At 43.9% G+C, this 21,706-nt stretch overlaps 2 protein-coding genes across 3 annotated transcripts; one reads left to right on the top strand and one right to left on the bottom strand.

The window, feature by feature from the left end:
• Positions 1 to 3,537: 3,537 nt before the first annotated feature.
• LOC308172107 (protein APCDD1-like) lies at positions 3,538 to 9,299 on the top strand (the record flags this gene model as incomplete). The annotated part of the gene is made up of 5 exons (XM_080547017.1): positions 3,538 to 3,541; positions 4,550 to 4,733; positions 4,962 to 5,493; positions 8,286 to 8,607; positions 8,839 to 9,299. The coding sequence occupies 5 exons, from the start codon at positions 3,538 to 3,540 to the stop codon at positions 9,297 to 9,299; spliced, it is 1,503 nt and encodes a 500-aa protein (XP_080403143.1).
• A 1,522-nt stretch (positions 9,300 to 10,821) lies between these two features.
• On the bottom strand, positions 10,822 to 20,627 carry LOC308171826 (vesicle-associated membrane protein-associated protein A-like). Of its 2 annotated transcripts, XM_080546722.1 has the most exons (7): positions 20,504 to 20,627; positions 15,034 to 15,186; positions 14,531 to 14,634; positions 13,758 to 13,838; positions 13,522 to 13,554; positions 12,172 to 12,369; positions 10,822 to 11,800 (listed from the first exon to the last, which is right to left on the bottom strand). In XM_080546722.1, the coding sequence occupies exons 1-7, from the start codon at positions 20,559 to 20,561 to the stop codon at positions 11,639 to 11,641; spliced, it is 789 nt and encodes a 262-aa protein (XP_080402848.1). In that variant the 5' UTR covers positions 20,562 to 20,627; the 3' UTR covers positions 10,822 to 11,638. The 2 variants fall into 2 exon arrangements, with proteins under 2 accessions (XP_080402848.1, XP_080402849.1); XM_080546723.1 differs by lacking the exon at positions 13,522 to 13,554.
• Positions 20,628 to 21,706: the final 1,079 nt, after the last annotated feature.

Below are 21,706 nucleotides of genomic sequence, written 5' to 3'. Positions count from 1 at the left end.
GTGCTCCCTTTCCCTTCTAGCCAGGGCTGGTGTTACAGGAGGCAAAAACCATTGTGTCCCATCACGTAAAAGAAAATCCCTAAATAAATCTTTACATACAGTAGGCTATAGCCTTGAACCATTTCCAGACAAAATGTTTACTTGGGATGAGAAGTGTCTGATAGGCATAGGCTATAAATACCAGCGTCAATGTATGCAATGATTAAGAGCTTAAGTAATGTTATGTCTTTAAGTTAATGCATTCTTAAAACATCGAATAAACACTAGAAATGATCAATGAGATGGGGGAAATATTCCTGCATGACATGTATGCCAAATTGTAATATATGGCTCTCTCCACAGACACACTCCACGCCCCTACACACTCGTCGGAGGCGGGGGCGTATTCAAGACGCACATTGACGCATGGAGGACGGACAGGGGTGCAGGAGTGTTACCATAGCGCAATAACTCCAATAACTCCGGCTGCAGATGGTTTGATTCGAGGTGCCCTGCGAGCGTGACCATCACTACACTCATCTACTCCGTCGCACGCTGCTCCATTTAATTTGGAAAGACAAAGCACATCAAGTAGCAAAACTCCAGAACATGTGTTTTTCTTGCTTGGAATATAAATCGCACATGAACTTCGGATGGATCGGGTGATATATGGTGCTCTTTTCTGAGTTTACTTTACAGACAACAGTGATATGATACTCATCGGTTCCTACTTATGAGTAAACAGTTTCGAGAGCCTAGTTTTTTTACACGTTTTGTTTGAGGTTTTGATGTAAGTCACACTATGGAGACATAATGTCGGATTCTATCACGGATTCACCAGGGACGCTCAGCCGAGGAATTGTTAACAAGTCAAACCAGTAAACTTCGTCGCAATGTGTAGATCTGCAGGGATGGGGACATCAGTAGTATTACTTCTCATTGCAATTTTTGGTAAGAACTTATTTAATGATTTCAAAGATTAATTTAAATATTTCTAAAATGTTTAATTTCAAAGAAATGGTTGCCCACCAAATAATAATATGTGATGTTCCATACAGAATGGCATGTCCACCTGTTTACTGTGTGTGTGTGTGTGTGTGTGTGTGTGTGTGTGTGTGTGTGTGTGTGTGTGTGTGTGTGTGTGTGTATATACACCTTTTTGAATCTGAGTAGTACTAGGTTATTTTTACCTCATTTTGGCAATAGTTTCATTAATATTTTATTTTGTCTTATTTCTTTCATTTGCCAGGTTAGAACTGATGATTCTCAACTGAATGTAAAATATTTGGTGAATTATGTGTTTTGCCATTTGTATGTGCATATTTGGTGTGAGAAGGCAATCAAAATGTATCCTTAGGCCATTGGACAGATGAAAGCTTTGGAAGAGTTAAGGGTCCACTTTAAACCTCCATTCTGGCTGAAAAAACAATCAGAGGAATAGTGTGTGATTGGATTGAAGCTGACCGGTTCCATCTCCTTGGCGATGACAGTGGAAGCCAACTATTGGCTACAACTTCAAATGAGCTCTAAGATAAAAAAGATATTTTGGAATCCATTTACCCCTAAGTGTGTTTAAGTAAATCTAACATTCAATTAAGTGGCACGTTATTGCAGCCTTTCCTAGCAGTAATAAAAATGGACTGTCAGGCTGGATTAGTGTGTGTGTTGTAAATTTATGGGGGAAAAACCTCAGAAGGACTTTGAAAGGAGACCAAAACAGCAAGTAAAAAAAGGACTCGTATGAAGCTGTGGTAGCCTGCTCCTCACCTTTTAAAATGTAAACCTTTACAGACAGACCTATCAGATTTCCATACATGACATTTCCTATTATAAATGTAACAGAAAAAAGACTTTCAGAAGAGGCAAAAGTTTGGGCAAGTCTCTCAACAAAATGAAAAAATATGATTGGAAAAGTCTCTATTATTGTCATTGCCTCTGATACAGAATCCTCAAAGAAACCCTGAGTACATTACTTTAAAATATAAATACAATCTAAATACGTTCATCTACTGTATACACAATAGACCACAGAGGAACATTGTTAAAACGTTGTCCTTTGTCCCAGAGATGTGCTGGTAAGGGAGCTGTTTTTCTCTGTTCCCCAAATGATCTTGAGTACTTGAGCTTGTCAGGGGTCCCAGAATTGTTACCTCACTGGTGGGAGTGGGCCAACTGGAAATGTTCTCTGTGGTTTTGAGCTTTGGGAGTTTTGTGGGGTCTTTGATTTAGATAGAAGGCAATGGTTTGGGAACGTGGTGAAGGACCATAGGGCTTTGACTCTGCCATTTGGTCTCTTTTGGAGGCTTAGGATAATGAGAGAAGGTTTAAAAACGTTTATGTTTGTAAGTTAGAGCTCTGTAATTGGGTTTAGTTCATATTAGTATCAAACGAGGCATCAAAATATATTATCTTTAAAAAAAAATGCTGTGAACAAAACAGCACTGTCTTATCAGATTGTTTCTGCTATGACTCTTTCTTATTATATTTTCATGACATCCCAGTGCTGTTTCTTCGCACATATCAGGTTTGCTGTAATCCAGCATGCCTGATTCATCGTTTTTTTCTTCAGGTTTGGCCGTAGCAGAAGGATGTCTGCCTAACCTCAAACTGAGAATGTCTCTAGAGCCCTATCTTTTTTCCTCTCTTCAGGTTGTGTAAATCTTGAACAAAACCCCCTTTAATCCCAATGTAACTGTGAATCTTCATGGACGTACTGTATGTTTGTGAGTGTGTATGTGTACGTGGGGGTCCTCACCGCAAATTCACCTGCTATGAAGACTGGGGTCATAAATGTGACCAGAGAAGAGTCCTCCTAGCGAAGGTTAAGAGTGTGTTTACATAACACATCTCCCCAGGTTTCCTCAGACTAACACACACACACACACTGGTGGTTTCTGGTTTCCCCCTTTGTGAAAACAAGCTCTTTGCAGTCGTTTTGGGCCTTCCCCTCTCTAGACGAGCGCGGACTGCAGGTGCAAACAGTCCAGACACATTTGCACACACAGTGCGAAACTGCGAAGAGATTCTCTTTGATACGGCCACAGCTACAGCCAACACTCCGGCGTAACTAATGATACCAGCTGAGCCTCGGGATCATGTGTGCTTACCGCACTGTGTTTCCGTCCACTGAGGACCCACTGAGATGGGGTAGCTGGACAAGCTTTAGACAGCCTAATGTAGACCGTCAGATAAGTCGTTGTGGTGGATCTTTGATTCCTTAATTGAATGTTATTGTCTTATCTTATTGTTAGTCTGCTATTAAACACAGATGTAAACAGAACCAGAAACCAGAAATTCCAAGGGGCTAAGTGATATTGCCAGGCAAGTCAGGTACGCTAGAAAGAATTTAAGGGTAAGTCTTCATATTTCAAGGCAGATTCTGATGATATTACAGTATTACATGTAATAAATCTCCTTTGGAATGTGAGCTCTGATGGCTTTTCTTTGGATGCTTAGATATTCTTCGCCCCAGGCTTTGAAAATACTTTAATTTCCGACATTTCATCCCTTTAAGCTGCCCTCATTGTTACAAGGTTTGTTATTTCATATGGTACACCGATGGGTACACTGACGGGAACTGAAGATCGTGATACTGTATACTTACTTATCAATTTCCTTTTTGTGAAGGTCCATTGTGTATTCACCTTATCACCTTGTGTACATGTTACAGTGTCTGTGTTGCATGTTAATAGCTAATAAAGAAAGCTATTATGCTTATAATCTAAGCAATCTTTTCATATCTCTTGGCTGAGACATCATGTAGCGTATAGCATGATCCATAGGGACTCTACACACCAGGTGTTACAAGTCGTTTCATATCCAGTTAATCCCTAAGTGATGACAAGGGTTAAATTGACTTAAATTAAACCTCTTATCACTTCAAAGAGGTTTAGCAGAATGAAAGCCTGCAAACCCCTGGACTGTGAAGTGTGACCCTCCTCTGAAGAGTATAGCATACCTCTATAGTATAGACTGAAATAGCAGGACTAATTAAATTGCTATGAAAGTTTTGTCTAACCTCTGATGGTAGATTCTGTATACTGTACCAACTGATTTAAAAAAAAGAAAAAAAGAAACGTAATTCTTCCTTCTTCCAGCATTATGACTGCCAATGGCCACTGGCCCTAGCATGGATAATTTTGTCTTGCTATGACTGATGGATAGATGATTCACTTACTTAGACAAATATATTTGTTGTAAGTCACTTTGGATAAAGGTGTCTGCTAAATGTCAAAATAAATTATAGATTGTATTCACCAATGCTTAAATCTTCATCTTTAGATATACAGTAATTGCTACACTGAACCTACGTACTGTGTGCCAGTGGCCCTGATTGTGCCACTTATTTTTTTCACATGACCAAAGATGACTGTTTCATTGGTCATTGGACATTGATGAATTTCATTGGTTACATTGTATGCCACATGTCATTGTTTTTGCAAAAGCAAGGAATATTTGATGACTTTCCCAGGCTAGACAATGATTCTGGACAATGTACGGGGCTGTGCTGTAGCCAAGTCTTATACTCTGTCTCTAAATCCTTTAACTCTTGACACTGTTGTTTCCACAGGGTGGGCTGAGGGCTCCTCTCTCCACTACTCTGATGCCAGGTCCAACCGTCTGTCCCTGGAGAAGACATTTGGACGGCCATTCAAGGACTCCCAGTGCCAGCACATGCTCAAGCACCTGCACAACGGGGCTCGCATCACCGTGCAGATGCCCCCCAACATAGAGGGCCACTGGGTGTCCACCAGGTTAGCTGTCTCCATGGATACACATATGTAGATCATTGTGCAAACTAGCCTGGTCGCTCCAGATCCTTGAGCCAACTCCTATTACTGTCGTTGTCGAATATCTGAGGTGACGAGGCTGTTAGCTAGAATGATTCATCTTCTTGATCTAAAACCAGTAGCTTTTTGTTCACCTTCCAAACGTTTTCACTCAAAACCGTCCACTCTTCTCTCTCTCTCTCGCCCTGTCAGTTGTGAGGTGAGACCAGGGCCCGAGTTCCTGACGCGTTCCTACCAGTTCTTCCCCAACAACACCTTCCAGGCCCACCAGTTCTACTACGGGGACAACCACTGCACCACGCCCACCTACACGCTGGTGGTCAGGGGCCGCCTGCGCCTGCGCCAGGCCTCCTGGATCATCCGCGGCGGCACGGAGGCCGACTATCAGCTCCACCGCACCCAGGTGGTGTGCCACAGCGCCGCCGTGGCCAAGGACCTCAGCCAGAGGCTGAACCGGAGCTGCCGGGGAGCGGCGAGGGGGAAAGATCCCTGGGAGCCTAACCAGACCTACGAGCTGTGGAGCGAGGACGGGGGCTGCGACTGCTCCAGGGAGCTCAACTTTGCCATGCACGAGCTGCAGCTGCTGAGGGTGGAGAAGCAGTACCTGCACCACAACCTGGACCACCTGGTGGAGGAGCTGTTCCTGGGCGACATCCACACGGAGCCCGCCCAGAGGATGTACTACCGACCCTCCAGCTACCAGGCCGCTCTTCAGAACGCCAAGGTCAGTGTCCGTCACTTACCTAACCACCCCCCCCCCGCGCGCGCGCGCCCCGAGCGGTGTTGTCTGTTCGAACTTTAGGTATACAGTGTAGTCTGAACTGTATTCCTGTATCATGTGTGATAGCCTCTTTGTTCAACTTCCTGTCTCAAAAAATAAGTGAAACTCTATATAGGTGACTCTTTTAATATCAAGAAAGGACCGTTTCGTTCACAGTCTCTGCAGGATGTATGTCATTTCGAACGTCTACATTATTGAACGGCAGTTGTCCCACTCTGTGAAACCTTATAGTGATGTTTTCAAACCGGACCCTTAAGGAAGATTACACTGAAACCCTGTTTAAGTCTCCTGTCTAAATAAACAGACATTTGTACAGGCATAATAGGGGTTGGTATCGCTGATCTTAGTGTAAACAGTGTATCTGTGAAGACCCGTGATCAGACAAGCTCCCCTGTGGGGCATTAATGACCAGTGCCGCGGTCTTAAGCTCCTCTGGGCTCTGGGAGCGAAACGTGAAACCCAACCTATCTCTGGGAGTGATCAACATGTGGTATTCCTAGAATTTGGAATCATGCAGCCTTATGAATTATTCCGGAGAGCGCATTCCAGATCTGATTTCATGCATGCCTGAGGCCATATCAAAAAGTTTGCATGAGGTCTCTTTCTGTCTCTCTCTCTGTCTCTCTCTCTGTCTCTCTCTGTCTCTCTCTCTCTCTCTCTCTCTGAACAAAAAGAGGATGTCATATTGAGCAATGCAGTGTTATAAGAGCAGTTTAACTACGCTAATACCCTATACTAGTTGTATTAACTTTGTTGTATTGTCTCTAACTGAATACAGCTCTGTATGATTAATATTCCAACTATTCAGACATGATTAAGAATGCATATCTGCTGTGAATTAAAACCCTCTGCAAAAACTATTGCCAATTAAGTCAACAATATAGTCAAGAATCAATATAACAATATTTTTAAGTGAAATAGTTCTAGACGTGCCTCAGCCCTTCTTTTGAAGAAGAAAAAATAACACAACATACAAACATTAACCAGGCCCATCCACTGAGGTTGCAATGGTTTCTTTTTTAGAACTTTTATTGCCATGGTGACTATCCGATCCATTAATCTTAAGTGGTATACTCGGGGTCTGGACAGAATCCAGAACGCTCAGTGGTGCCAGCCTGTTCATTTGTGGTTATTGGGTGGATCTCAGCGGTGTCGCAAGAGCAAGGCAGCAGACTCTGTTCTTACCTCATTTCTCCTATTTTCTCTACTTTCTATCGCCGTTTCAATGCCGTCTAGATAAAGTTCTGACCACTTACTTACAGTCATATACTGTAGTATCCACAAACATTGGCATAAATAAGTATGTTCTTGGCAAGATCTAACGCTATATTTAATGAACATGCGTAGTTCGTAAAAGGGTGAGTGATGAGTATCAATAAAAGGGATATAAAAGTATCAATAAAAGGGATATGGGTACAACCCTCTCTTTCAGGACAGTCTTTTTTTTTTTTTTTTTTTGCTGAAGGTCCCTAGAGGCTGAAACATCTTTACCATACATGCCCCCCCCCTCTCTCTCCCTCTCTCTTCCGTTCTCTCTCTCTCCCCACCCCCATTCTCTGTTTCTTCATTCTTACACGCATGGGAAAGGATACCCAGGAGGGCTCTGTCTCAAACACCACATTAACCATTAACCATGTTGAGGAAGAGAGGAGGAACAGTGAGGAAGAGGGGAGGAAGAGAGGAGGAAGAGAGGAGGAAGAGAGGAGGAACAGTGAGGAAGAGAGGAGGAACAGTGAGGAAGAGAGGAGGAAGAGAGGAGGAAGAGAGGAGGAAGAGGGGAGGAAGAGAGGAGGAAGAGGGGAGGAAGAGAGGAGGAAGAGGGGAGGAAGAGAGGAGGAAGAGAGGAGGAACAGTGAGGAAGAGGGGAGGAAGAGAGGAGGAACAGTGAGCAGCAAGGACTGTAGAACTAGAAGTATTCTAGCTCAAGTGTTGAAGACCCCCTGTTTTTATTTTGTATCATTTATTCTCTCTCATTGCTCTCCCTAAATCTCACACAATCATAATAGTTGTCTGAGAAAAAGGGAATAACAGCTTGGTGTTATTTCAACAAATTCCGCTGTCTCCCATGAGTTTGTCTTCTTCTCTGGAGGAGACAAAGGATGTTGACCTGTAAGTGAATCTATTTACCGTAGCACTCTCCAGGATAACGAGACTGTCATATGTCACGTTAGGGACCTAGTAAACCAGACATGGTGCGTAATAAATATGATGTACGGCCGTGTACACCTTTTTATGAATATAAAACCTAATAAAGGAACTCCCTGTGTACTGTGTCCCTCTGAGGAGTATGATCGTCCAGCTGGCTGGCTGGATGTGGTCTGTTTTTCTGTTGTCGCTTTTTTTCCTTTTTTTTTATCTGTCTATCTGTCTGTCTGTCTGTGTTTTCCAGTCAATTATGTGATCACCCTGAGAAAATGCTGGAAGTTTTGTCTGGACGTGTGGTTCTTTCTAAAGAAGAAAATAGCTTTCCTGTAACCCTCACAGTACAGCAAGAGTTCAAAAGTCACTAGACAAAATACAATTGTATAACAGTATATGTACTGCTTATAGATGCATGAACAGATGCATAACAGATTGTTTTTCCAATTATAACAGATAATAAGCAGTTCTAAAAGATGCTTGATTGTCTTATCGCACAGTAACAATCATTTTACTCACACACATTTTAAAGGCAAAACCGAACAAACCCAATACTGTTTATTAATCATATACAAACATATTCTTTTAAATTCAAGAACCATGACCACGGCTGCATCGCCTGTCGCATCATCTACCGGTCTGATGAGTTCCACCCGCCCATCCTCCCCCCGCGGGCAGACATGACGGTGGGTCTGTACGGCCAATGGGTGAGCCAGCGCTGCGAGGTCCGCCCGGAGGTCCTCTTCCTCACGCGCCACTTCATCTTCCATGACAACAACCACACCTGGGAGGGCCACTACTACCACTACTCTGACCCCATCTGCAAACACCCCACCTTCAGCATCTACGCCCGCGGACGCTACAGCCGAGGGCTGCACTCCACCCGGGTCACAGGTGGCACAGAGTTTGTCTTCAAAGGTAAATAACTCACCTGCGGAGGTCTCTTGGTAGGCTCAACTGGTTGAGAAGAATGTCAGAGACAAACCCAAATAGTTTAATGTAATAATGCCAAAATACTATGTTTTAATATGATCTGTTTTTGGTTGACTTGGGTAATACGTTATTGCTTGTTTGAGATTTCAATAGAACATTAGTTTGAAACTGACAGAGATCTGCCCCCCCCCCTCCTCCCTCCCTCTCTCTCTCTAGTGAACCACATGAGGGTGATGCCTATGGACCTGGCCACCACCTCCCTGCTCAACGTGTTCAACGGTAACGAGTGTGGAGCAGAGGGCTCCTGGCAGGTGGGTGTGGAGCAAGACGTCACCCTGACCAATGGCTGCGTAGCACTGGGCATCCGTCTGCCCCACACGGAGTACGAGCTCTTCCGCATGGAGCAGGACGCCCACGGGCGCTACCTCCTCTTCAACGGGCAGCGGCCCAGCGACGGCTCCAGCCCCGACAAGCCGGAGAAGAGGGCCACGTCCTACCAGATGCCCCTGGTTCAGTGTTCCTCCAGCAGCCAGCGGTCGGAGCCCAGCGGTCGGGAGGACTCTGACGGGCCCCTGAGGCTCAGCAACGGCTGTGGGACTTGTCGCCGTGGCAACCCGAGGGACATTGTGGTTCTGGCCTCGGTGGTTGTGCTTCTGTTGTCTTGGTACCACAGCTAAGAAACTGTCTGGCTTTGTTTGTACATAGAGACAATGATTAGTGACTGTGTGGACTATGAGAGAGAACCCTACCCCGACAAGGAGACTGTTTGTTCACTTGACGCACGTGAACTTTTTGTTCCTGCCCTTTCTTAAGGCATGGAAGCTGGGGCCGACAAGGTGGAGTGCAAGTGGAGACTAGTTACTTTGATGCTTGTTCTTTGAACTCCTTCCAATTACCAAAGACTTGACACTGCTGCACCACAGTATCTGCACTTTAGTAGACTGGATCGAAATAATCTAAGAAGTTTATGCATCCACACAGACTGGAATTGTGTTTAATACAACATACTTAAATCAAATATCAAGTTATTTCTTGGCACTACAAGTAGATGAAATATGATACATTCATACAAACATTATTTTCTACAATGAACTATTCAGACAATAATGCTCTTACTGACACCCTGTGGGGGGAGAAAGGCTGACCTATTTCAGGATGCAGGGTTAAAGGGAAATACAGAACGTTATCACAGTGATGTCTTCCTTGACAAATATAGCTTGACCATATGCCTCTGTCCTTAACTTGATAAGAAATATGTGTTAATGGCACTTGTCTCTGTAATCTACCACGCAAAGAAACACCATGCACTTCAAGGTACATGATTCATGTGATTGGAAATTATTCTAGACAAAGCTATGGTCTTCTTTCATGTACTGACATTTTCTGCTAAATCATAGAATGACTGTACATATCACTGCTCTGATTGGAAAATGGTAATTTGGGAATTATGGAGTTCATACCTTGGTATGTTTTCATGGACAAAAGCTATGGGGCAACGTCCATCTCATTCTGGGTGTGTGTGTGCCCTAAAATAAACTGTCTTCATAACTGGATCTATGTATTAAATATGTTATACTTTTCACTGGTTATTACTCCTGTGTCTGTAATAGATGTTTCTGTTAGCACTAAAAGAACATGATACTAGCTAGAACGTCAGACAGTTCACAAGTTCTAGTAAGTGACCAAGGCTAAAGTGGCTTTTGCATTTTATCATATGAAAGATTGGACAACCACCCAGTTGTCACTTACTGTTAACACTACCTCGACATTTCATCGTTAGAAGTTAAATTTGAGTTAAGTGAATTTTCTGATAGTAAAGGTGACACTCAGGTGGAATTCTAGACTGGGCCAAAGCATCATGATTTTATTTCCTTTCACCTCCGATACAGTCCCACATCCATTTGGAAAATCCAGAATAATCCATGTTCGATACTGTCATAGGTAGACAGGTGTTACGAAGATAGATTAATCATTATTTCTTCTCAGATGTTCAAATCATCAACTCGGTTCTTGGGATTGTAAACATTGGATCTGGAACTAGACTTTAAAATTAGGTGCCAAGAGGGCAACTTGGCAAATCCCATATCGTTCATGTTCTAGTGTACATATAAATTATATTGTAATGAATAATGTGTGTGCATGAGGAATCAAGAGATACACAGGAAATGGACAACTGCTATCAAAACCACATTTTTTCAGTTTTATTTCTTCAATGCTTTATACCAAGGGACAGGATTGTAAGAATGGAGACCTTATTTTCAGTCAACATTTGCCTCGGAAGGGATATATGATTTGTATTGAGAAAAAAAGAACAATAATAACAATATTAATAATAATAATAATAATATAAAGTCTGCATTGGTATTGTCAGGGATAGGAAAGGACAGAAATGTACAAGGAAAGAGGCACCTATATCCTCATCTGGACTCAAAACATTCCCCAAGAAAAAGTAGAAATCACAAACTGAACAAATGAACTCAATTTCATAGGCAATCCAGCAACAGGTAGCAAGGTCTTTTTTTGATGGAAGTTCTCTCCTTTTCTTAAAAGGATTAAAATAACATTTACAAGACACTTAACATTCCATTCAACTCCTATTAAAACGACAGAGAGAGAGAGAAAAACAATTCTTTTTATTTGACTGCTTCTCGCCAAGGTCACTCGAGGCGCGTCTCAACTGTCCTCCGGGTTGATTGATAGTGTACAACTTTCCTTATCCCCTCCTAAAGCCTGTCCATCCATCCATCAAAAACAGAAAACAAAAAAGGAGCAATCTCTTTCCCCCCCCCCCTCTTTCCTTCTCTCTGCGTGTGTAACTCTAACCGTGTGTGAGAGACTGTAAAAAGGCGAGGCCCTCGTATGATGCTGTACAGACGTGGTCACTGTAGGCCGCACTACCAATGATATGGCAAAGTCAACAGAAAGACGACTTCTTTTTCTTCTTCGTTATTCCAGGCCTTTTAGATTCCGGAGCCGGGGAGGTGGGGGGGACACGGCAGGCATGCGTCTCCCCAGTCTACAAGATAAACTTCCCTAGGAAGAAGCCGATGAAGATGGCTGCTATGACGACGAGGAGAGAGGGGAGGGAGGCGGTGCTCGTTTCTCGGCCAAGAATGGTGGTTGTGTTTGAGGTCAGGTGGTCTGAACGGGGGGCCTTTCTCATTCTAATACCGTCGTCCTGGATATGTGAGGAGGGAGAATAAATAACGTTAAAAAACACTGCTGCACAGAACTATGGACAAATAAACAACCAACCAAATCAATACAACTGGCAAGTCTGTTTAAACTAAAACTTAGCCTATACTGCTATTAGTTCAACTGACCCCATACCATCCATCCATCCATCCATCCATCCATCCACAGAATATGTGTTTGTCTCATTCATGGCACACCACATCTGTGCACTGTTTCTGTCATGAAGTGTCTAAAAATAAAAACCTCCCACTCAACATAAAAACCTCCCACTCAACTTAGGTCACCGTACTAACCCGACAGTCAAATGAGTCAGAGTCTAGTCGTAACAGCAGAAGTGCTCTCCAGATGTCTAACCTTAAGTGTCCGGTTCTCCTCAGACAGTTTGCCCATCTCTGACTGCAGCCTCTTGCACTCCTCCAGCAGTTTCTTCATCTCCGTATCGTCCATGGAGGCGCTGACAGGCTTAGCCACCGCCGCCGCCGCCACCACCGAGGGCCCGTCCGCCTTGGCCGAGTTCATCAGGGGGGCCGCTTTGCTCGCCTCCACGTCGTTCTGCAAAAACACAGGGAGGCACAGAAAACCACTGAAGCGAAATGCAGCGTGGCCTGGGGCTGAGTGTGGAGGTTAGCCTCTCCAGACTGAGTGTGGAGGTTAGCCTCTCCAGACTGAGACGTTTGCCAGAGGCCCAGTCAGCCTCATCCAGGGGCTCCGAGACACAGCGCCACATGAAACGGACCAGGGAGGAAATGCGTGCCTCCGACGGTCCTGTTTCATGTGGGTTTGTCATACGACTGACTGGCTCTACGTGATGGAATCATGACATAGGAGGAGGGGGGGGGGGGGGGGGAAAGAGGATGAGAAATCCCACTCACTCTGGCACATTGAGACATTCTCCAGGATGACAGTTCTTACTATGAGCAAATTCACTTTTGCCACACACTCAAAAGCGGAATGTTTTGGACACTACTTTTGGGGGCACGCCATGACAACCCTAGTGTGTATGCATCTGAACCAGTAGAGTACAGTCTCCTATTCAGCTGCTGTGCCTGCATGTCTTTCTCCTGTCTGTGTCTGTCAGTCTGTCTGTCTGTCTGTCTGTCCCTCACACAAACCTGCTGCATTCTCCTGACTTTAACCTCAGAGCTGGGGGCTGTCTTGAATCCCTGCAGTTCACTCCTGTTGCTAGCGCTGCCTGGGGTGGGGGGCAGTGTGAATCTGGTGAAGGGGGTGGGGGGCAGTCCGAATCTGGTGAAGGGGGTGCGGAACTCCCCGGGCCCGGGGGTGGGACCTGGGGTGGCGAAGGTGGCACGGGGGGGCGGGCGCCCCCCGCCACGCTCGTAACCCGGCTCCCCGGCCTGCCTGCCTGCCTGCACTGGGGTGGCTAAATCCCCACCACCCTTACTCTCCTTGTCATCTGTGTTGCTGACCTGGAAGGGGGGGGTTGACGAACACTAATGTTAATAACATGATTGACCACACACTCATGATTTTAGACTTACGGATAACCAGTGTTTCCCACATTATCGATAGCGCTAAATCGTATGGACCTATAGGAGATGTAGTGTGAATCCCAAAGAGTTATGAGGCTATGGTGGGACAAATTAGACTATGGTGGGCTGTCACACCATGGGTAATTAATGGGAAACACTGGGTTAACTATTAATTAGCTATTTACTTCAGTATAGGGGAAAAAGTGGCACTCACAAGAGAGTATGTGCGGTTCATTAGGCTTTTGATCTGTAAAAGCAGAAACGTAGCAATTACATCATCTATCTAGAGTATACACACCCAACTCAAAAACATCTGCCTGCAAGGGAATGGTGAGTGTCAGTGAGGAAATAACCTGCATTCCAGCGCTTTGTTAGAATACTTCACAACACAGAGATACGAAAAAAATAAAAGCTGAACACGTCCGTTTCCCTGTGCGTTGAGGCACGTACCACTTTATCGTTTTCAGAAGGCAGCTCGAAGACGCATCTCAGCTTGGAATCCATGAGATCATCGGGTTTCGCATCTTTCCACTGGTGGGGATGAGAAATAGGCATGTTATTCATCAGCCTAAACTGCTAGCAGCTGGACTCCATCCACACACACACGTACATTAAGAGACACACATAAATGAACAGACACCTCATAACCGCTTTGGCATATCCTGCACATCCTTAGAGATATTTACTATAAAAAGAGGTATAGCAGCTATTAGGTTTACTTAAATAGGACATATTCTTAAACACTGCGATACAACACGTGCAAAGTTGTTTTAAAAAAAAAAAAAGTTTACAGGACACGGCATCGGATCATCATGGCTGATCGATAGGGTGACTGTGGTAGAGCGGAGAGAACCAGTCCTGACAAATTAATTTGTGTGTTATTTAACAATTCAACTCTTCAGTTAGTTGCACTGTAGATACCTTTGCTGTACTCATGTGGCAAGATGCAGTAGTTTGTGTCAGAGCTTCAAAAAAGATTATTGGTTTTGGCAGGGGGTTTGCTGCCCTCTGTTGGACAACAGTAGAACACACCACAACTATTCTAACATGGCTGCTTGAGCACCACAAGTTATTCGTACTGTAACTATGGGTTAGTGCAAAGTCGTGTTTGATTCAAACTTAAAAGCCATTGTGAGAATTGTATAAACGCAGGTCACTGTTAATACAATGGTTGGCCGCAGCACAGCATTCCAGTCCTAGGGGACAGTGTAAGAATCACTCACCATCGCATCCATCTCAGCCACATTTGGAGCAGCAAAAATGGTCTGCACCATGAATTTGTGTTTACTTTTCTCATTGGGGTCGTAGTCAAAGGGCTGTAGCATTACTGAAAATAAAAAAGAAGAATACAAATTTAAAAAGCATCGCAGCAAAGACAGAATTGTGATGGGTTGATCATGCCATGCACGGTTGATAATCCTAACTTTGATACATCATCATAACTCCATTAAAATATCAGAATCAGAATTATTTTTATTGCCAAGTATATTCGCACATACAGGAAATTGACTTGGTGTGGTTGGTGCATAGGACATAAAGATACAAACAACAATAATAACAATGTAATAAACAAGACATAAGCAAAAATAGAGTTAAAAAGACAATGACAGAAAGGGGCAGTAGAAGAATAATTATGTAGGCTGCATCAACATATATTCTATATGTTGTATGCAACATATATTAACATGTACATCAATGTTATCTGACCCTTTGATGGTGGACTCACCGGAGATGGTGACAGTGGCGCCGGCGTCGATGATGCCACTGTTGGGCCGTACACAGTACCGGCGCGGTGCCGTTGTCTTCACTTTGAAACATACTCGTCTCTCAGACGGGTTCTTCAGTTTGAGGTTGGTAGTGACTACATCTGTGAAGGGACCTAGCAAAGAGAGAGAGAGAGAAGCAACATGTAAATGGACTGACTTATATAGCGCCTTATTCCAAACTCCAAAGCGCTTTACAACGGCCTCTCATTCACCCATTCACACACCAATGGCGGCAAGCTACCATGCAAGGCGCCGGCCCGCTCATTGGGAGCAATTAGGGCCTTCAGTGTCTCGCCCAAGGACACCTCGACACGTGGTCAGCCGGGGTTTGAACCGCCGATCTGCCAACCTTGTGATCATTAAACGCTGGCTCTACCTCCTGCGCCACAGCCGCCCCCACTAACCATGTGAGGATGGATGAGGAACATGGAAAAAATACACTCTAAACTGAGTAACAACAACTCAGATGAGTGGTCAAGATTCCCATCAATGACACAGTATCACAGATTTGTAAAGAATAATCAAATTGGCCGATTGGTCAAATCAGGAGGAATTCCAACATTAGATGGTTAACTTAATACTGTCACTTTGCTGTTTTGGCTTTAATTATTTCCAGTAACTGGCTTGGTAACAACATTGCCTTATTGGGCAATAAAGCAATGAGGGGAAAACAACTGTGACTCCACTCTCTTGGAAAGAAACATTAAATCACAATAAGGACTCATTTTAAAGGCATGATGAGAATGGGACATAGGCCACATTTTGATACTAGGTAGGCCTCAAAGCCAATGATCTAGCCTCGTTAAAGACATCGGGATGACCCACGATTGCATGATGTCACAACATACAGGATTTCTACATTTACATTTTTACCATGTAGCAGACACTTTTATCCAAGGTGACTTACTATTAGAGATTACAGGGACAGTCTCCCTGGAGTAACTTAGGGCGAAGTGCCTTACTCAAGGGCCCACTAGCGGTGGTGTTCTCAGGTGGGATTTGAACTCGTAACCTTCTGATCACCAGTCCAGTAATACATTTCTAATAGCAGCTGTAGGGACGGGGTGGGACATGCTCAATAGGCAACATTGCCTAATCAATTATGGTTTACTCAGCTAATTTCATATGGTGATATTGGAAACGGAAGGCTCGTTTGATTGGCTGATGAACCCAGGTTAAATATGAGATGCATTAGCCTACGTTGCATCGTGACAGGGTCTGCTGCAAATTAAGACTGTAACCACTGTCAGCATGGTGCAGCTTTGATGGGTGTTCTGTCAACACGACTAGAAGCCAAGTAAACCTCGACCAAACTCAATCAGTGCGATTTTCCCATCAGATCTGAATGCACAGCTGATGCTAGGTTGGGAAATGTCATACTTCATCAATCACTATATACAGTATCACATGGTAGAGCATCTGTGAGAGATGGGTTTTCTAAACATCCAGCCAAAGCTGCCTAGTGCCAGTACGGAATGCTGGAATGTTTCAACATGGCCTACAGCCTCCGTTTATGTGATGCAACGAGGCCTACATACATACTAAACCAGTTTGAGTAACCACACTTCAAGCAGTTTCATCTCAGATGTAAGCCTACATTTTAATGTTAGGGTTAGAGATACAGTTATCCATGACACAATCTTAGCATCAAAAAACTGCTAAATAAACATCCTTTTCCATGTCAAGAACAATGGCAACTCACTACTCAAAGCCTTCTTAGAAAACAATAAATGAATGAATACTTTTTTTTAATGATTTCCTTGGTCACCTCAAACTAATCATTAAAAAGAGGCAAGATAAAAATGTGTGACAATGTTAGGCTACAGTCAGGGGGCAGACATTAAATGTTGAACACCACACAGGAGAACCCATGGAAATAAATAAACCAGCTAGTTTTACACTCAAATGAAATGTCCATGGAGGCAAGACTATACTGGGTGATCACTGGCAGTAGTGACAGTATGGATGACGGGGCATGATGAATGCTGCTCGTGGTTTGACTCACCCATCACTCAAACTGTTCTATTAACCAACAGGCGTAGCCTAGTGCGCCACAAGGCTTGAAAGCGTCTTGGTAAACAATGAAACAGGAAAGGTTTGTAGTCCACCCATAAAGAAAGACCACTGTCCGTTGGGTTTTGCCCAGGAGAGAACCATGGTGCCTTTGTAATACAAGAGTGAGCAATGGACAAAATCAATATGTTGATTGGTTTTTATTTTGTTTGCATTTGCCCAGCAATCTGTTTCTTTACATTGGTTCAGCCAAGCCTTGTTTCAAAACCTTCCCAGAGAGATAAGAAGCAGCGCATGACCAGCTTCATATAGGCTAGGCCTACATACAAAGTGATGAATGGAACAAATATGGTTACGACATCAGAGTGCGGTGCACAAATTCCTCCAAACCTGATAAACCACATAACCTAGGTCTATGCACACAGTGGAAAACACTCTTGCTCTCACTGTTAACATTATTTGGGTGTCCTTGAACTTGCCTGTAACCATGTAGAATACATCAAACAGCTACTGAGAAATGACGAATATGTGGAGTACATGCAGGTTTTCTCAACACACACTATATAACATCTTACTAAGATGTTAATAGACCTAGACTAGACCCTACATCCTCTTTCAGCTTGACTAAACCGTGTCAGGATGCCCAAGTGCCCAAGCCCTTCTCACACGCGATATCACTACTCGTCACACACACGGTCTGGACAGTGGTGCCTGAGCACTGCCACTGTCTCTCATCTTCTTCATGTAGCCTACGCAGAGTTAGGGTCCCCCAGGCCTGCCTGCTGCTAAAAATACTAGCAAAGGAACAGAGGGCGAGCCCCCTCTAGCTCGCCAGAGGAATCCCAACAGGGTCTGAAAACCAGAACAGCTCCTGGACCCACACAGACCGATTTAGCTCAGCCTGTGTGGCAGAGAAGAGGGGCTAGGGCCATCTTCCTCCTCGACAGGAATATGTTTTATACTAACCTTACCCCCCCCACCCCTCCCTCTTAAGGTCCACCTCAGAAAGAAAGGTTAAGAGAATTCTGTCTATTTTTATGCGTTCGACAGTAGAGGAAATCTTTCTTTATGCAGTGATCCTGACAGAGTAGGCTTACAAATAGCTGTGCTCGACATGACAAATCACACACCTGGAGAGGGATAGATTAACCAAAATGTGTCAAAATCAAACAGAATATTTTCTGAATTTCTTTTCAATTCATTCATAGCTACATACAGAAGGGCTTAGAAATTAGTTATTCAAATCGCAGTAGAACATGTGTGGTATTAGCGCTTGCTTGCTGCTTAGCATAGACTGTAGCTCAATATCAATATATTTGCATGTTGTTTTACATCTCGTGTTGAGGAATAGGGGGTTAAAGGGGATGTTGTTTTCCTTCTCTTCTGAAAGACAGACCATTTACATCTGTGTGGGAGACAGAGAGAGAGCTAGTCAATTTGTTAAACGAATACCTGAATTGGTTTGAATCGTTGTCATGGTCATTAAATCTTGCAACCAGCAGTACCGGTATAATCTGATGAGGGAAAATGTAAACCCTGTGACTAATCAGAGGTCACTGATTAGAAGTCAGGGAAGGGAGGGGGGGGAGCAGTGTGCCAGTCCAGATGGTTGCTGCTGTGTGACTTCTCTGGGTGCCGCCTTGGAGGCTGGGCATTCCTAGCTGGTGGTGCTGCCAGTGGACTCGTCTCAGCCTAAGACCAGACATATCGCAAATTCACATTCTTTCGGGAGAATCATGTTCAATTCTTGAAAGGTCTTGAGAACAGCTAACAGTGACTCACTGTAGCCCAAGTTATAATACCATTTCTCTACTGTTCTTCTAGCATTGATTGTGACTACCAATGATCCCCTGGTCCTAGATTGGTTTTTCTTATCACGACTGTGATGTATAGATGATTCACTTAGCCTACTTAGACAAATGTACTTGTTGTAAGTTGCTTGGGATAAAGGTGTCTACTAAATGTCTAACATGTAAATGTAGGCCTAAGTCATATTGGGGCGTGACCAGACATTTGGACATGACCAGTAATCAGATTAATTGAAGTACAGAACAGTGTCCACTTCTAAGAAATACATCAACCTACATGATTTCAATGTTATATTGTTAATAACAATTGATCATGCATAGAGAGCAACATTTTTCTAAAAACGAACATTTCCTCTAACTTCATAGCATTCCTTGCTTAGGGGATGCCCTCAAAACACAGTTGCTTGGCCTTGTTGACTGCAGGTGTGTGTCTTAGCAGTGATCAAAAACGCTGCAACTGAAGTTAGGGGTGCACTTGTCAACTTGATCATTGCTGTCAGTAAAAGAGGTGGCATTTGTTTACTCAAATAATCAATCGCTTAGCTTATACGTGTGGACAACAGTTCGTGAGCTTAGAATGATAAGGTTCTATCTCCGTTTAGGGCAGTTCAGAGATATTGAGCGTCAACGTTTTTACATTCCATTATGTTTTGTGAGATGGAACCGTTGTATTTTATGAACCACTAACTCAAAAATGTCAACATTTTAAAAATAACACCACACAGGCATTAATAAACACCTAATGGATCAGATTATGTAAAGAACTCAATTTTGACAAAAATGGAGATAGAACATTATAATTCCAACGTCACGAGTTGACAAGGCTGGATGGATCCTGAGGGGTTGTCATTTTCTGAAGATAAATACACGTGTACCCCCGCCCTCTCATAGACAGACAGACTGTTTGATATCAGCTTTCCTACTGAATCACAGCAGATCTGAGCTAGCTTAGCATCAACATAGCCAGTCTAACAGAGTAGTACATGTGAACTCAAATGTGAGTCTGTGTGTAAAACATTTGAGTGAAATTCTAACATATGTTAATGCCTAGAAGATCTGTAACTGTCACCTGTCGTCATGACAATGACGCAAGTTATACATGACGATCAGCTAAATGTTAGCTAACTTAGCTTGGCATCGCTGCATACCATCAAACCCATAGTAGCTAGCTTAGCCTAGCTCATAGGCTTATATGGGATGGGCTAGCCGCTAGCCAGCTAACTTTGACGTGAAGTTAGCTTCATTGGGGCCAGTTAAGTTGTTGTTGACGTGTCCCTTCAGAGTTCAGACGAGATGTCTCTCGTGTCCTTAATTATTCGTTATATCATACGTTATCAGTGACAAGACACAGGTAAAGCTGGCGTGTGACCGCAGAGTCAAAAGGATACTGTAAGATCCTAGTTTATGACCAGAAGACAAGACCCCACGCCGGGGTATCCACGTCACTACAGCCCGGGGATGCGCCGCGGCCTAGTTCTCCTTCCAGAGCGTAACTCAAAATGGCGGTTAGCATTTTAGCTAGCGACGGAACTAACCAGAGGGAGAGTGAAATCATTCTCGGTCGAATTCACAACTGACAGTTGGATAGTAAACTATCACTAGCACTTACCTTTAAACTTGAGGTCCGCGGGAGGGTCAAGGAGAAGTATCTGCTCCAGTTTGGACATTTTTTCGCTGGGGAAATACACTCGATAGCGATGTCAGGGGGAGTCACTGACAAGTGGAAATCCTCGATCTCAACTGACTGACTGGGGCGCTGGGCACGAGCACATATTTGAACGCGCGAGTGCGCGACCCCCTATTGCGCGCTCACGTTGTGGGTCTCTCGAGACACCAGTAATCAATAATGAAACTATTTCAGTTGATCTGATTAGATTAAGTTCGGACTTTCAAAGAGCCTTTCCTGGGAAAACATGAATTTGTACAGAGAACATCTAACTTCATAAGGATAGAAGTTTGCTGTGCTATAATATCACCCCACCTTTAATTCAATGATCAGAATCAGCTTTGGTTCCCTCAACATTGACATTTCAGCATTCAGATAATAACACAATAATAACACAACAATAATAATAATAATAATAATAAGTAATGTAAGTAAAAAGGTAACCCTACATTGATAAAGTAATAAAGTGATGGATTTTACAGTGGCGTCAATAGTGCAAAAATGCTGTGCAGAGTACGATGATATGAAATGATATGAAATAGCTGTTTGTCAGGCTCTGGGTTTTAGCCCCAAGGCTTCAGTACCGTTTCCCCGACGGCAGTAGCTTAGATAGTTTCTGGTCGGGGTGGCTGGGGTCCCTAATGTTCCTGAGGGCCTTTCTGACACACCGGTCCTTCTAGGTGTCGCGCTGATCTTCTCAGCTGTCCGCACTAACCTTTGCAGCGCTTTGTGGTTTAGGGCAGTGCAGTTCCAGTACTAGGCAGTGATGCAACCCATGCTCTCGGTTGTGCCTCTGAAGAAGGCCCCTAGGATCTTAGTCCCTAAACCAAACGTTTTCAGCCGCCTGATATGGAAGAGGCGATGTTGTGCTTTTTTCATTACCAGGTTGGTGTGTTCAGGTGTGTTCCCCCAGGGGAGGTTGTTGGTGATGTGAACCCCCAGGAAGTTGATGCTGTGGTCTTGTGCCTGCCTAGGTCATTCTGGCAGGACACAAAACACACTGGTGGTGACACTGGTCTGGAATCATTGTGTGTGTGTGTGTGTGTGTGTGTGTGTGTGTGTGTGTGTGTGTGTGTGTGTGTGTCTGTTTGACTGTGCTGCTGATTGAGAACATGCATGTGTACTGTTGGAACCTGTCTGTGTGTG

Source organism: Nansenia antarctica, assembly GCF_963989245.1.
Source record: "Nansenia antarctica genome assembly, chromosome: 16".
NCBI classification, from domain to species: Eukaryota; Metazoa; Chordata; class Actinopteri; order Argentiniformes; family Microstomatidae; genus Nansenia; species Nansenia antarctica.
The sequence above is the reverse complement of the archived record's forward strand: the minus strand, read 5'-3'. Positions and strand labels throughout refer to the sequence as shown.

Excerpts from the sequence above, each read along its gene's own strand:
- LOC308171826 (XM_080546722.1), bottom strand. The coding sequence starts at position 20,561 with ATGTCCAAACTGGAGCAGATACTTCTCCTTGACCCTCCCGCGGACCTC. Across the intron at positions 14,635-15,033 it reads CGCCACTGTCACCATCTCCG|TAATGCTACAGCCCTTTGAC; the intron begins GTGAGTCCACCA and ends TTTTATTTTCAG. Across the intron at positions 12,370-13,521 it reads TGAACCGCACATACTCTCTT|AACGACGTGGAGGCGAGCAA; the intron begins GTGAGTGCCACT and ends GTGTTTTTGCAG.